General features: G+C 38.6%; 1 protein-coding gene across 1 annotated transcript in view; it reads left to right on the top strand.

Moving 5' to 3' along the window:
• Positions 1 to 17,420, top strand: part of FSIP1 (fibrous sheath interacting protein 1) — a 189,055-nt gene that overhangs the window by 28,073 nt on the left and 143,562 nt on the right. Inside the window, exons 5-7 of the mRNA XM_055316794.1 lie at positions 6,788 to 6,886; positions 9,893 to 10,017; positions 12,894 to 13,004. Of these exons, the coding sequence (XP_055172769.1) occupies positions 6,788 to 6,886; positions 9,893 to 10,017; positions 12,894 to 13,004 (335 nt within the window). The remainder of the gene's footprint in view (positions 1 to 6,787; positions 6,887 to 9,892; positions 10,018 to 12,893; positions 13,005 to 17,420) is intronic.

Genomic DNA, 17,420 nt, shown 5'->3' with positions numbered 1-17,420 from the left:
TATTTCATTCTGTGGATGTACCACAATTGGTTTATAACTTCACCTATTGAGAGGTATCTTGAGTGCTCCTGGTTTTTGGTGATTATGAATAAAGTTGCTCTAAACATTGTATGCAGGTTTTTTTGTGGGTGTAAATTTTCAGTTTACTTGGATGAATATCTAGGAGCAGGATTGCTAGACCATATGGTATGACTGTTTTCACTTTGTAAGAAACTGCCTATTAGGTTGGCCTTACAGTTTTTGTGTTCCCATCAGCAAAGAATGAGAGTTCCTGTTGCTTTGCATTCTTGGCAGCAATTGGTATTGTTTTCTGGATTTTAGCCATTCTAATAGGTATATGGTGGTATCTCATTGTTTTGTGTTTGCATTTCCCTAATGGCAAATGATGTTGACTATCTTTTCAGGTGCTCATTTGTATATTTTCTTTAGTGAGTTGTCTGTTCAGATCTTTTGCCTATTAAAAAAAATGGATTGTTGTTTTCTTACTGTTAAGTTTTAAGTGCTTTGTATATTTTGGATACAAATCCTCTATCAGATATGTGTTTTGTAAATATTTCCTTGTAGCCTATGGTTTGTCTTTTTCTCTTCACAGTATTTTTTTGTAGAGTAGAAATTTTTAATTTTAATAAAGTTCAATATATCAATTTTGTTCTTTCATGGATCATGCTTTTGGTGTTATATATGAAAACTCATCAACAAACCCAAGATCACATGGATTTTTTTCCTAGGTTTTCTTTTCTTTTTCCCTTTTTTTTTTTTAAGATTTATTTGTTTGGAGAGAGCACAAGCAGGGAGCAGCAGACTCCCTGCTGAGTGGGGAGCCCCATAAGGGGCTCAATCCCAGGACCCTGAGATCATGATCTGAGCTGAAGGCAGATGCTTAACTGACCGAGCCACCCAGGTGCCCCCATGTTTCCTTTTAGAAGTTTTATAGTTTTGCATTTTACGTTTAGTTGAATTAGTATTTGTGAACAGTGTAAGGTTTCTCTGTCTAGGTTTGTTTTCCCCCTTCCCTTCCCTTCCCTTCCCTTCCCTTCCCTTCCCTTCCCTTCCCTTCCCTTCCCTTCCCTCCCCTCCCCTCCCCTCCCCTCCCCTCCCCTCCCCCTCCCTTCCTTTTTTTTTTTTTTTTTTGCATATGGACATCCAGTTAGTCTAACACCATGTTAAAGAGATCATCCTGTCTCCATTGAATTGTGTTGTGCCCAAGATTGCGAATCCGAGAAACCACCAAGGAGCTGACACCGATGCAAACACACGAGGGTTTATTTACAAGCTCGAGCTTGGGTTCAAGTATACCCGACACAGCGGACCAGGGCCTTGGACCCAGAGGTGGGATTCAGCTTAGTTTTTATAGTCTTGTCTAGGGGATCTTCAGAAGGGCTGGAGGAATTTCTCAAATTCTGTTTACATTTTGATATGGGGCTTTCAAGGGCGTTGAGCTCTGTTCTTATTCTAATAGGGGCTTCCAGCCCTTGGCTTGGGCTCTGTTCTCATTCTAATATAGGGCTTTCTAGGACGGTAAGCTGCAAGCTGTTTTCTTCCTGTAACTGAAGTAAGGTAAAGTTCAGCTCTTCCTTCACAGGGGCCTGGGATGGCTGCACTTGTGATAACGCTGAACTCAAAGTGGAATGGCCTTAATTTTCTCAGCCTCCACAAATTGCCTTTGCTCTTTTTTTTTTTTTTTTTTTTGGCCTTTGCTCTATTGTTAAAGATCAGTTGACTATATTTTTGTAGGTCTGTTTGTGAACTGCCTCTTCTGTTCCAGTGATCTGTGTGTTCTTTCATCAAAAACATGTTATCTTGATTATGATTAGTGTTTTCTCTTTTTAAAATCCCACTTGTAGATCTTTTTAGAGATTTTATTAGATCCTTTTATACTTTCAAGAGCCAGTTTTGAATGTCTTTGCTGATTCTATCTTGTTTCTTTATTATTTCTTTTCTTGACCTTGTTACTGCTTTCTCTAGCTTCTTCAGTTAAATTAGTTAAGCTCATTTCATTTTCTTAAAATATGTATGCTAGTCTACTAGGGCTGCCATAAAAAATTCCACAGGTTGGGTGGCTTAAACAGCAGAAATTTATCTTCTCACAGTTCTGGAGGTTAGAAGTCCAAGATCAGGGTGATGGAAAATTAATTTTTTGGTGAGGTCTCTCTTCCCAGCTTGCAGATGTCCACCTTCTCACCATGTCCTCATAACCTTTTCTCTGTGTGCAAGGGAAGTGGGGAAAGGATTATTAAAGTTATCTCTGGTGTCTCTTCCTCTTCCTATAAGGCCACAAGTTCTATTAGATTAGGGCCCCACCTAGGGACCTTTTTAGCTTTATTTATTTTATTTTTTAAAAAAGATTTCATTAGGGATCCCTGGGTGGCGCAGCGGTTTGGCGCCTGCCTTTGGCCCGGGGCGCGATTCTGGAGACCCAGGATCGAATCCCATGTCGGGCTCCCGGTGCATGGAGCCTGCTTCTCCCTCTGCCTCTGTCTCTGCCTCTCTCTCTCTCTCTGTGTGACTATCATAAATAAATAAAAATTAAAAAAAAAACACAAAAAAAGAAAGCTTATAAAAAAAGATTTCATTAAAAAATAAAAAAATAAAAAATAAAAAAAATAAAAATAAAGATTTATTTATTCATGAGAGACACACAGAGAGAGACAGAGACATAGGCAGAGGGAGAAGCAGGCTCCCCGCAATGTGCCCAATGTGGGACTCAATCCCAGACTCCAGGATCATGCCCTGAGCAAAAGGCAGATGCTCAACCACTGAGCCACCCAGGCGTTCCCCTTTTTAGCTTTAACTACCTCCTTAAAGGCCTGTCTTCAAATACAGGCACACTGGAGCTTAGGGCTTCAACACATTCATTTTGGAGGGATACAGCTCAGTCTATAACACTATGATAAAAGCATCATTGCTATGAATTTATTTCTGAATATAGCCTTATCTCTAAAGTGCATTCTTTAGCAGGTGGTGTTATCTCTATTCTCTACAAGTTGTTACCGTGTTATTTCCTTATTGATCTAATAGTTTTTTGGAAAATGATGATGCCTTTCCCTTGTTCTCCAGAATTTTTTATAAGCCCTGTATTTTAAAAGGTAATAAAGAAATTTATTAATATTGTTCCAATATTTTGAATTAAGTGAAATTCTAGTCTAATAGAACGGTTCTCAGTTGTAGGGGACATTGGGATACGTGCATTTTTGGTTGGCATAATGATATGCATTGGGGGAGGACTTCATCTAGTTCACAGGGATGAATGAGAACTTCTAGATCTGCCATGCCATAGGCCAGCCATGGGGAACTGTGGCATGTGTGTGTGTGTGTGTGTGTGTGTGTGTGTGTGTGTGAGAGAGAGAGAGAGAGAGAGAGAGAGAGAGAGAATGAATTTCAGGCCCTCTCTCCCTCTAAACATGGCATACTGGCATACTGCCATTGCTGCTTTGCAGCTGTCATGTGTAAGTGTGGAGCACTGTGTGTGGAGTCTCCTTTCAGAGTTCCAGGTGTGCAGTGAGGCAGAGTGCACTCTGCTCCGGGTTTCCTCATTTTCTTTGGGGGGCGGGGGGAGTTGTCTCTATCCAATTTTAGGATTTTAACTACATCCCAAGAGAATGCATACCAGGGACAGCCTCACTTGTGTCACTTTTGTCTACCTTAAATTCATTTCCTCTGATGCTCTTCTAGATCCTTCTCCACTGTCTGGGATAGGCTTTCATTTTGTCCTTAGGTGGCATGAAACAACTTAAATCATATCCTGCAATCTTTCTCTTTGAAGGCTCTTATTTGTAATGTGCTCAGCCCTTCAAACTCTGGCTCTTGAGCTCTGAAGGGAGATCCCCCCCTCCCATAATTATTTGTAGTGAGGAGAGGAATCTTTTAAATTTTCCTATTAAATTTAATTTTGATGTAATTGCAGACTTAAAGTTTCAAGAAAAGCACAAAGAATTTTCAAAAACCCTTTGTCCAGATTCTCCAAGTGTTAACGTTTTGGCACATCCTCCTCTTTTTTCTTTTCTTTTCTTTTCTTTTCTTCTTTTCTTTTTTCTTTTCTTTTCTTTCCTCTTTCTTTCTTTCTTTCTTTCTTTCTTTCTTTCTTTCTTTCTTTCTTTCTTTCTTTCTTTCTTTTTTCTTTCAAGATTTTATTTATTTATTCATGAGAGATACACAGAGAGAGAGAGGCAGAGACCCAGCAGAGGGAGAAGCAGGCTCCCTGTGGGGAGCCCTATATGGGACTTGATCCCAGGGATCACACCCTGAGCCAAAGGCAGACACTCAACCTCTGAGCCACCAGGTACCCCATCCTCCTCTGTCTCTGTGTCTGTCTCTCTATAGATGTGTCTCTCTTCTGTCACCCCTTTCACAAAAGGACACATGCATATGCGCATCTGCATGCTCGCTCAAGTCAGGAAATTAGCACTGATTCAATACTATTGTCCAATCTACTGGCTTTATTCATATTTTGCCAATTGTGCCACTAAAATCCTTTTTAACAAAAGAAAATCGCTGCTCACGTATTGCATTTAGTTGTCATGTCTCTGGCCATTCTTTTGGTTTTATGACATTGGCATTTTTGAAGACTATACGCTTGATATTTTGTAGACTCCCCCCCCCCCCCCCGTGAGTGTGTTTATATTTCCCCAAGAATAGATTCAGTTACGCATTTTTGGCAGGAATACCGCTGTGTCCTCAGTGAATCCTATCAGAAAGTGCATGATGTCGATTGTCCTGTAACTGCTGATGTTGACCTCAATGACTTGGTTAATGTGGTGTCTACCAGGTTTTTCTGCTATAAAGTTACTAGGTTTCCTATTGTACTGGGTAAGTTATCTTGTGAGGTGATACTCTGAGGCTATTGTGTCATTCTTCAAACTTTCACCATTCATTGGTGATTCTTACCAATCATTTATCATTATGACAGTTAACCCAATGACTGTTTTCTGATTCCATTACTTCTATAGTAATCAGTTTTTTTTTTTTTACTCTAAGGAAGAGTTTTCTAAAGGAGGACTTCAGAAACTCAGAAAATGCCTTTTTTTTCTCTCTTGAGTAGTTAAGCTCCTGTGATTATGTGATTTTCAAAACTCTTGTTTTTTTTTTTTATTTTTTATTTGTTTATGATAGTCACAGAGAGAGAGAGAGAGAGGCAGACACACAGGCAGAGGGAGAAGCAGGCTCCATGCACCGGGAGCTCGATGTGGGATTCGATCCCGGGTCTCCAGGATCGCGCCCTGAGCCAAAGGCAGGCGCCAAACCACTGCGCCACCCAGGGATCCCAAAACTCTTGTTTTTTAAACTCAATGCAGAGGCTCTGGGGTGTGCTCACCTTCTGTCTGAGGTACTGAATATACGGGGTACTGCCGAGACCATGAGTGAAGAGCCACAGGGACACAAGAATAATTGTAGCCTTAGGTTAAAATTATCTCCAAATATCACCTTGCTGTAACAGTTTCTGGTATTGCAAGGTTTCATATTTTTGTGTCTTTCCAGGTGCTTCAGTGTAAAAGTGAGTGAAACTACCATTAAACTGGAATTTGAGGATAAAAAATCAATATATTACCACTTCAAAAGACCTTTAAACCTCTTTGTCTTTTACGCAAAAGTAAAAGGCTTATACCACCAATTTGCTAGATTAACTCATTAAAGATTGTGCAGGATTAAAGTTGTAATGTCAATCCCAATGATGCTACATTGTTATGAATTCCAAATTAGGGAATTGGAATTGACACATTTCTTTTTACTCTCAGGAACTGTATGTTTTGAATTCGGTGTTTTCTGTGTGTTGGCATCAATGTATCTTCTGGCAACTTCCTTTGCCTGTATCATCTCTGAGAGGGTGCTTGAATCAAGTTTGTTTGTTTATTCATTTATTTATTTTACTTTTACTTTTATTTTTTAAAAGATTTTATTTACTTATTCATGAGAGACACAGAAAGAGAGAGGCAGAGACACAGGTGGAGGGAGAAGCAAGCTCCTCGCAGGGACCCGATCCCGGGACCTCGGAGTGACGACCTGAGCCAAAGACAGACACTCAACCACTGAGCCACCCAGGTGCTCCCCAAGTTTGTTTCAGAGATAGGTGGTGGAAGCTAATATCCTCAGGACTTGTCATGTTTCTGAAGCAAAAACCTTTCTGTGCCACAACCTGGCAGAGTCTCTCATGTTGAGACATAGAGACTTGGAAAAAAAAAGAAAGGATACTTGTTTATGTTAGCAGTTTCTTGCAGATATACAGTGTCTATATTAGCTAATAATAAACTGCAGTGAAACAAGAAGAATTGAAAACACAATTTCCTAATTTCTTTATGAGTATTGGCCCAAGAGCATAATTCCCAAAGCTGTCCCAAAGCTAACTTCTTAGAAGTCTCCTGGTTTTCTCTTTTAAACACATGCTTTTATCTTAATGACTAAACCATATATCTGAAATCTTTATTTGGGGACCTAAAAGAAAAAAGAAATATACAAAGTTATTCAGTGAGCATATTCTCTGTATTATGAATGTTGGAATTTGGATACATTAACTCCAGAGTTAATGTGATATTTTAGCGCACACCTGTACATCCTCCTTGCATGGAAGTCCTAGGGAAATGCTTTTTGACTCTTGATTTTCTGCTGTTGGTTTCAGTGGCTAATATGAATAAAGATGATGGTCATTTCTACCTGGAAGTGACATCTTAAGAAATCTGTATGTGGAGTTGATTGAGGAATATTGCAGAGAATGTTAGATCTTCCTTTTAAACAATTGTTCATGTAGATGATTTCTTATTTTGTGTATTGAACAAGTGATTTTTTAAATCTACAGATCCTACTCACTGTGAGCTTGAAGACACGTTTTTCTCAGTGTTTCACACTCAGGTCCCTCCAGAAGAATATGAAAACCATATACAGAATGACAATCAAGGTTTGTTTTAATTTGTGTGATTTTGCATATTGTCAGAAGAACATACTAGCTCCATACAGAAATAGTCACAGATGAAATGAGTTGATGTAATTTAATCCAGAGATAGTTCGTGAAAGCAAGTTAAGGTTCTAGATGAAACAAGACTGGTCATGAGTTCATCACTGTGGAAGTTAGTTGTTGAGGGTTTATTATACTATTCTTCCTAGTTTTGGATATTTAAGTTTTATATAACAAAGAGTTAAGGAAAAGCTGACTGCAAGTAATAGAAAACTAGCTTAAGCAAAAAAGAAAATTTATGGAAATAATCCTGGAGGTAGACTCCTTTTTTGATTCCCTAGAGCATATTCTGTGATTAATTATTGAGAGGGAGACTCCATTTCAAAATTGCAAGAAGACAACAACTGATCCAACTTGGGTTAGATGCCTATCCCTGGTCTAGCCAATTCATCCAACTCACCAAGGGTTGGGGTTAATACGGGAACATGGCAACTTGTTCTGTTGATCACCACCAGGGGGAGGAGAGGACATTTCTAGTGAAAGAGTTCTGACCAGACAATTCAATGTTTTTTACTACAATTTACTAAAAGTATATTTAAAAAAAACTATCATAAATATATTTATGAACACATTTGAGTTACACTAATGTATTGTTTAAGAGCATATGAAACTTAAACTGAATGAATAATGTTGGGCCCGCGGGATCAAGGGGGATTGGGAGGCACCAAAAAAAACCGGGGGCGGACCGCCCACCTTGTTGCCCCCACCTCAGAGCTTTCCCATCACCAGCAGACCGCCTGGGGACAGTCATCAGGGGGAGACCAGACCTATGCAGGAAACCTGAACTGGACTTTACCAGACCCCAATAAGGGCATAAGCATACCGATTCCACCAGTAATATGCCCTAATACCTATCACCCCGTACACATACACAACCCCTTACCCCTACCCCCTTAAAAAGCCCACTTGCCCTCCCCTGCGGCCGCGGAACCTCCCCGGAGAGCGCACCCCGTAAAAAGCCTGTTTCGACCAACTTTTGCCTGGCCTCTCTATTTCATTTCACTACCGATCGGATTAAACCTGACAAATAACCAAATAACCTCATATTTATTTTTTTAAAATATTTTATTTATTTATTCATGAGAAAGAGAGAGAATGAGAGACAGAGAGAGAGACAGAGACACAGCAGAGAGAGAAGCAGGCCCCACGCAGGGAGCCCAGGAGCCCGAGGGACTGGATCCGGGTCTCTATCCCGGGTCTCCAGGATCACACCCTGGGCGGAAGGTGGCGCTAAACCGTTGAGCCACTTGGGTTGCCCATAACCTCATATTTCAACTTAAAAGACTATATACACAACTTGGCTTATAGGAGAAAGTTACATATTTTATATCTAAGGAGGCCACTCACCAAAAAAGTAACTTATACTTTAACTATTGGTAGTTGATTAAAAAACATCACTGATTAAAGAAATAAAATCCTAACTATAAAACACAGATTTGTTTGCCTAGAAACCTGTAAGTTAAATTTGAGTGGAACGTTTTTCTTACCCAAATTTATTTTTGTTTGAAAAGAATTTAAATCCAGAGATCTTATCCTTTTCCTGGTTCTTCCCAACTATCATTATCAAAATATATTCTTTAAATTATTAAATTTGTATTGAATCTTTGATAACTAGCTATAAATATACCAATTGATTAGCTCCCTTAATCCTCTTTATTGACATACTCTCTTCCAAAACAAAGATGACTTTTAAGTAAACCTTCTCTGGATTGAGCTACTGGCTGATATTTTCCCCTTTTGGACTTTTAAGTGGCAATTTATCCTGTTTAGTAGGGTGGACATCACTTGTCTTTTAAGAAGATGCTTCTTTATGCCTGTTTTTAGAGCTTTAAAGATGCGTTCACATGATCTTGTTTTAAATGCTTTAAATGTGACTACAGTGAAAACAAAATATTTAATAAAGGGAATAAGAGTCCGTAAGTATTTTTCTTACTCTTGTTTTGAGTATCCAGGGTCTGAACAACTCAGAAGTTGACTCGATTTTTTTCAAAGGTTGAGAAAAAATGACAAACTGAGATGAGCTCTAAGGGTTTGCACAGGTAGGATGTCAGACATTCAGGACACTTATGCCCAGACCTTGCTTAAAAGACAGGTTTGAACAAAAAGTTTCTGTTCAGAGAGGGTGAAAACATATTAATAGAATAGCAGGAAATGACTATCTTTAGGGAAAGTTTTGTTTTATATAAAGACTAAAATAAATGTATTGATTCATTTTATTTGAGTATAATTGACACATGTGACACTAATTTCAGGTACATAACATAGTGATTTGACAAGTTTATACATTAATCTATGCTCACCACCAGTGTAGCTGCCCTTTGTCACCATGCAATGCTGTTATAATACTACTGACTCTCTTTCCTGTGCTGTGCCTTACATCCCCATGGCTTACTCATTCCATAACTGGAAGCCTGTATCTGCCACTCCCTTTAGCCCATCTTGCCCATTTCCTCACCCTTCTCCCTCTGGCAGCCATCACTTTGCTCTCTGTGTTTACAGCTCTGATTCTGCTTTTCGTTCATCTTTCTGTTTTGCTTTTTAGATTCCATGTATGAGTGAAATCATATGGTATTTATCTTAGTTTGACTTATTTCACTTAGCATAAAACCCTCTAGGTTTATCCAGGTTGTCACAAATGGCAAGATCTTTTTCTTTCTATGGCCAAGTAATATTCTAGCATGTGTGTGTGTGTGTGTGTGTGTGCGTGTGCGTGTGTGCGTGTATCACATCTTTATCCATAAGAATCAATGATATATATTAGGATTCTGGATTTGGAATTTAGAAGTTACCCTATATATGTTTTATTTTTTCTATATCTTAATGTATGCTTATATATTTTAATGCATGCTTTATATCATATATTTAACGTATGCTTAATGTAATTTTAATTTAAAATTTTATCGTAATGGACACATAATTATGAAAACTTTTGAACTTTTTTAATATTAGATTTTACTTATGATGTGGAAGGAAACGATTCATTAATCAAAGCAGAAAAGAAACCTTTTTCAAATACAGAAAACATTGAGCTCAGGGGTAAACACAGCCAAGATTTTATTAAGCGAAACATTGAGGTATGTACTTAAAAATTTAGAAATCAGAACGTGGGATTAAATGAGCTATGGAAATGAAAATAGTTGTGTTTAGTGTCTTTAAATATTTTTTTGATCATAATACATATATATGTAACTGAAACAGTATGTATAACTGAAAGAAAAGTTTTAGGGACCAGTACTTCACTATTTTTTATTCCATCCTATCTTATTCTCCTCTTTTAAAAATGCTAGCTGTAATTCAGTATACTTATTTCACTACACAGAAACTAATCTGGTTCCTGCAATTTGAAAAACATTTGCTTAGATAATAGTTTCACACGTTTCCCAGATTTTAAATTGTGTTATTAGTAAAATAGGCCTTTTAAAGTAGTGAGACTGATTATATATGTGGTGCATTTAGAAATTTGCATGGAAAGTGCTCCTGGTAGAGCTGGAGAGGCCAACTGGTTGTCTGTCCCTTGCTCCCTCCAGCTGAGCCTCCAGGAAGCCTTTCACTTATCTCTTGCCTTGATTAGCTCCCTGCCTTAGGGTCTCAACCTTGGTCTTACAGGCAGACTGTGTCCTCTAGACAGACTAACCAAGGGCTCCTCTATTAGATCAGAATGTCGATTAATTAATTTATAGCAAGAAATGTAGGTGCAGTGGCAAACCACTCTGGCAGTTACTAGACGAGTTAGTGAAGTTAATTCACAAGAGGAGAGAGTTAAATAATTCTTCGCAGTTCAAGCCAGATGCTCCTTCCACGGCTGCACATCATTTCCAGGCAGATTGGATCCATGGGTGCCACCGCCAGGACTGGCCTCTGAAACTCTCGCTTTTTCTCTTCCAGTTCCTCTGATCTGAAGGAAACCTCCAATTTGATCTGTCTCTGTGCTGGCTCATTGTATGTTGATTTATTTACTTTTCCAAGAGCAATAGTGTTTTTCCCATATCCGAGTTCTTGCTGACACAGACAGTAGTAGCCTCACCATGGGTTTCCCTTTTCTCTCTTTTCAAAAAGATTTTATTTATTTATTCATGAGAGAAACAGAGAGAGAGGCAGAGACACAGGCAGAGGGAGAAGCAGGCTCCATGCAGGCAACCCAATGTGTAGGACTTGATCCCGGGACTCCAGGATCACACCCTGAGCTGAAGGCAGCCGCTCAACCACTGAGCCACCCAGGCGTCCCCCTTTTCTCTTTTTAACGATAGCAGATGAATCTTTATTCAGAGCCCTAATATGACAGTCTTGAAATTTAAAAGTAAGTTTATTTAGGAGAGAATGGGACATTCGGCTGGCAAGTGGGCACCTTTGTTTTGCGTGCGACGAAAGAGCAATTTTGAAATGGGTGATGGTGAGAAGGACAGAAAGCGTTTTATTCAGAAGTGTGCCCAGTCCCATACGGTGGGAGAAGGAGGGAGGCACAAGACTGGACCAAATTTTCATGGTCTATTTGGACAAAACACAGGTCAGGCCCCCGGATTTTCTTACCTGGTTGCCAACAAGAACAACAAGAATCCCAAGAAGTACTTCCCTGGGAAAAAAAACATCTTCCTTGGTATTAAGAAGACAGCGGAGAGGACAGACTTGATGGTTCCAAAGGCACAGTGGTTGGCTACTGCCTTGTTTATTACAAACTGGAAATGTCTCATGACTTCTTGTGTGTGCACTGTATTTAAATTGATCTCCTACACCAAAATTCAAATCATGAATGGCTGATGGAATATATCTTTTGGACAGTCCTGCCTGAAATAAGATTGGCTTGTGGTTAAATGCACATGATCAGTTTTTGGGACTTTGATAGTAATTCCGGTTCAGCACGTGCTGTCACTGTTCCCCTTCTAGAGATATGATTGGAACCGATTGGTAATATTCAACTTTTCACAGAGATGGAAAATGCCATCTCTAAACCTGTAGGTGATGGGGCTTATATTTAGATTTATATAACTGCTATGTTTATTTGCATACTGAGGAAATCCCTTCACTATGTCACAGAACAGCAAGACACAGCTGTGTTTTTTAATTTATTTTTATTTTTTTTTCAGCCGTGTTTCACATTGTGTTCGTTAGTCTGTTAAAGGCAAGGACTGAAGATAAACTGGCAATGTCCACTTTCTCTTTTTGGTCTTAACTATGCCAATTTATTTAAAATTCCTTGCATCTAAAATATTGCCTTTTGCTTAATGAAAGGCATTTTCATGTGGTTTATGTATAATATTAAACCAAGAATATTTTAACATGTCTCACATATTATAGATAATCTATAAGGTCAGACAGTTTTAAAATTCAGTGTGAACAGGATACAGTAGCATACTTTGCTTGTGAATTCTTTACTAAGTCAGACAAAGTCATAATTCAGGATTGTCTTTTAAGCAGCTTTTCAAAAACTAACTGTAGAATTACCATATATGCATGATTGGTAATGGTGCTTTTACCAACACACTAGAAGGATTAAAATTGAGGAGCTATATCATCAGCACAAATTTGCAAATTATGTGATAAGGCTTAAAAATAAAGCCACAGATAAAAAAAAAATAAAAGCAATTTCATTCACTAGATAGATGTCCCATAGGAAGTGGCAAGAAGATTCCTTCCAAATATCTCAGCAAATATGTTATTACATTGACAAATATTATATAAAGAAAAGTTTGCAAACTACCCATGTTTGTTTTATTTTATATTTTATATAAAATGTTTGTGGAAATGGCTACACCAGAGCCTGCTTATAGCAGGAATATCTTTGCTTGGAGAATGGACCTATAGCAAAAATTTGGCATAAAAGAAAACTACCTCGCAAATGAAAAATGCCTAATCTCACAAAATTTTACCTTGGTGTATCTGTGCTATAGAAGTCTCAGGTCTCATTTTTATGTTCCTGAACTATGAACTGTTTTTTTATTAATACATTCTGTAGTTGGCCAAGAATTCAGGAAAGCCCGTGGTCATGACTGACAGAGAGAAGAAAAGGCTGATTGAACTTTTAAAGGACTTAGATGATGGAGATTCGGGGCTGTCCTGTCCTGAGGTATGTAAGCTCCGATATTCAATGACCTCTACACTTCTTCTTCTTCTTCTTCTTTTTTTTTTTTTTTTGGTAGTTTCAATTTTTTATTTAAATTTCAGTTAGTGGGCAGCCCGGGTGGCTCAGTGGTTTAGCGTCACCTTCAGCCCGGGGTGTGATCCTGGAGACCCAGGATCGAGTCCCACATCCGGCTCCCTGCATGGAGCCTGCTTCTCCCTCTGCCTGTGTCTCTGCCTCTCTCTGTGTGTCTCTCATGAATAAATAAATAAAATCTTCAAAAAAATTTAAAAAAATAAATTTCAGTTAGTTAACACATAGTGTAATATTAGTTTCAGGTGTAGGACTTAGTGATTCATCACTTGCTTACAACACCCGGTGTTCCGGTGTTCATCACACCACATGATTTAATCCTCATCACTTATTTAACCCGCCCCCAACCCCACCTCTCTCCATCAACTCTCAGTTTGTTCTTTGTTGTTAAGAGTCTGTTTTATGGTTTGCCTCTCTCTTTCCTTCCCCCATGTTCATTTGTTTTATTCTTAAATTCCACATACGAGTGAGATCATATGTATTTTTCTTTTTCTTATTGATTTATTTCACTTAGCATAATGCTCTCTAGCTCCAACCACTGCAAAACATGCCTAATCGTGTCTGATCTTAGAAGCTAAGCAGGGTTACGGCCAGGTTAGTATTTGTATGGGAGACCTCTGTGCTTCTTAACTTTAATTTTTTGTCATGTTATTGACCCATTAGCATAAATTTTGAGTAACTTTTTAAATTATGGGACAATATTCTCTGACTTGAAAAAAATCCTGTTTTACAAACTTATGTTTATTGAATTTTTCAGATTTATTCTTGGTCAATTCATTATTGACTCTCAGGATTATCTTATGTCACTTTAAGAGTGACTGCACAGGGCAGCCTGGGTGGCTCAGCGGTTTAGCACTGCCTTCAGCCCAGGGCCTGATCCTGGAGACCTGGGATCCAGTCCCATGTCAGGCTTCCTGCATGGAGCCTGCTTCTCCCTCTACCTGTGTTTCTGCCTCTCTCTCTCTCTCTCTCTAATAAATAAATAAAATCTTAAAAAAAAAATAGTGACTGCTCATTAGCTATCACAGTCATAACCTCGGACTGCAATGTAATAGGCTTCGTCACTGACAACATATAAATGTGTTTCTCTTTTCTTTTATTTGGGACATTTCTTATTATCTCTAAACTGGTTCCGGGGTATTTTTGGTAGAGTCTTCAGTAACCCTAACAAACACCATCCTGCTCCCTGCCCAGTTAACCTTGAGCATCCAGGTCCCTGAAGAGTACAGGTGTGGGTGTTTATAGGGCATGGGCAGGTCAGATAATCATTTGTGCTTGTTTACTAAACTTACAGCAATATTCTTTTTATTTTTAAATTTTTACATTTATTTTTGCTTATTTATTTTTAAGATTTATTTTTTTAAATAAAAAGCCACGTGCCCCTGGTTTTGTTATTAATTATGAAATTAGGCAAGCCGCTAGCCACTGATTCTCTGGGTAACCACACAATGGCATGGTAAATCTTCCTTATGTACCTAGGAATGATGTAACAATGAATTTTTGTTGTTAAATGTTGCCTTTTATGTATTATTTTTGTTAGTGTCTGTGCCTTGTCCCTCTCTTTATTTTAAACTCTTTTCTATAATTTTATTTTTTGGTAGATTGTTTACAAAGATCATATAGCTGGATTTTTGTTGTTGCTGTTATGTCTTTGTTTCTTTATCTTTTGTTATTATTTCCTTATTCTTAATCTCTTAATGAGGGTATTTAATTTATTCATATTTATTATGACCACTGACAATGTTTAGACCTTTTTTTTTTTACATTTTATATTTCATTGATTAGATTTATTTGGTTTTCTTAACTTCACCTCTTTTTCTTCTCATAGTTTGAGGATTCAATTCAGTATCCTCTATCTGAGCTAGTGCTGCTAACCTTCAGTTTCTTAAAATACATTAAAATGTACATTTTTTTCAACTTCAACAATTATTCTCTAAAATCTTATACTTAACAAGGACTGATCTTTGGTATTTGGCTTTTATTTACCTTTCTTCCATTTTTTGCTCCCTCCAGAATGTTGGTCCCAAAATATTATAAGTTTTTACATTTAAAAATGGTATACTTCAAAACAACAACAATATGGCATACCTCTTGTATTTTAGAAATCTTTCTCAGTGGTAGCCAATTTTTTAGCCACATCATTGCATGGACCTTGTCAGGCCTTTTGATCTGAAGGCTCAAATCTTTCTTAGTTTAAAAATGATCTTCTATTATTCCTTTGTTTCCATGACATCTTTTCTCTCCTTTTGGGCTTACCTATAAAATGGGATATTGATGGGGAATGTGATGGGCTGCAGGTAACAAAACACTTTATAAACTGTGGCTTCAACAAGTAAGGAGTGTATTTTGCTTCAGTAACAAGAAATCCAGGTGCAAATAGCTAGTGTTTTTCTTTATTCCTGTTCTGTATTCTTAGTATGGTTTTGTTTTTAGGTTGCAAGATTGCTGTTCTCTCTGTAGGCATTGTATCTATTTTGGAGCTGGAAAGAAGAGGGAAAGGGGACACTCCTCTGAGGCTTTGCTTTTCATTTGGGAGTGTGTGGTGTTCCTGGGACTTCCATCTGCAACTGGTCAGCCCAGCTGTGTCATGTGGTCATTCATTTCACACATCACTGCAAGTAAGACTGGGGTTCAGGCATTTTGCTTTCTCACTTTAATAGCACAGGAAGCAAGGAGATAGGAAGTTGGAAAGGGACATCAGGTTAGTCAGTGTACAAGCCCACAGGTAGGTATAGAACCTCTTGGGTCTCTCTTCTAGGTCTTGTCTTTTTTTTTTTTTTTAAGATTTTATTTATTTATTCATGAGAGACACAGAGAGGCAGAGGGAGAAGTAGGCTCTGCGTGGGGAGCCTGATATGGGACTCAATCCCAGGACCTTTGGATCATGACCTGATCTGAAGGCAGAAAACCACTGAGCCACCCAGGTGTCCCTCTCTCCTGGGTCTTATAATATTTTTCTCATAATCTTCATCTTTTAAGTCATTTTGCTCAGATGAGCTCATTCCATAGTTTTCAACCATGTGTCTTCTGCTACTAGCTGTGTAGCCCTCTTTTGAGATTGTTTTTATTTTTATAGTTTTGTTGTTTTGTAAACTAATATTTGCTGAGAGTTTTTTCTGAATGTATTGTAAGGAGAAAGAGGATCCTTTCTTATTATTTGGCATGAGGGATAGGCATTTCATGAAATTCTATAAATTCCTGGCACATGCTGGAATAGATTCAGAGGAGGAAGACAGGAAGTATGGTGGGAAGAATGTAGGAACACTTTGAGAAAGGGATCCATCAACTATATTCTTTTTTTTTTTTTTAAGATTTTATTTATTTATTTGATAGAGGGAGAAAGTGTCCATGCAGGGGGAGCAGCAGAGGGAGAGGGAGAAGCAAGCTTCCCACTGAGCAAGGAGACCGATGTGGGGATCCATCCTGGGACCCTGGGATCATGAACTGAGCCAAAGGGAATTGCTTAACCTACTAAGCCACCTAGGCATTCCCATCTAATATATCCTTTTTTTTTTTAAGATTTTATTTATTTATTCATGAGAGACACGGAGACAGAGAGAGAGGCAGAGATACAGGCAGAGGGAGAAGCAGGCTCCATGCAGGGAACCTGATGTGGGACTCGATCCCAGCACTCTGGGATCATGCCCTGAGCCAAAGGCAAACGTTCAACCACTGAGCCACCCAGGTGTCCCTAAATTTATTTTTTTAATCTTTATACCTAACATGGGGCTCAAATTCACAACCAATTCAAGAGTTGCACACTTTTCTGACCAAGCCAGGAAGATGCGCCTAAAAGATTTCTTTCTGTTTTGGGAATTTATACCTGCAAATGAATGGCACTCCCCAAAGCCAGATCCCTTTACTGCTAAGATGGGTTTTGTGTTGTATCTCATATTATTCACATCTAAATCAGTGTAGAGGGTGCCTGGGTGGCTCAGTGGGTTGAGTGTCTGCTTTTGGCTCAAGTCTTGATCCAGGAGTTCCAGGATCGAGTCCCACATGGAGCTACCTGCTCAGGGGGAATCTGCTTCTTCCTCTGCCCCTCATCCCACTCATCCGCTCTCACTCACTCTGTGTCTCTCAAATAAATAAAATCTTAAAAAAAATTAATGTTGAATGCATGGGTTTGGTTGCAGACCCTTGGTTACCAGGCTGAGCCCTCACTATAAAGGAGGGTAGAGCATCTTCTGGGTTCCATCTTAGGGAGGCAAGACCTCTAAAAGCTAGAAATTTCCCATACCTAGCAAGGGTGTCTGGAAGGTGCTAGATGGAAAACCATGATACCAACTACTATATATTATATATAATTTCCTTCTATAACAGTATACT

This window comes from Nyctereutes procyonoides, unplaced genomic scaffold, assembly GCF_905146905.1.
Source record: "Nyctereutes procyonoides isolate TBG_1078 unplaced genomic scaffold, NYPRO_anot_genome, whole genome shotgun sequence".
Lineage (NCBI taxonomy): Eukaryota > Metazoa > Chordata > Mammalia > Carnivora > Canidae > Nyctereutes > Nyctereutes procyonoides.
This window is presented reverse-complemented; position numbering and strand designations above follow the sequence as displayed.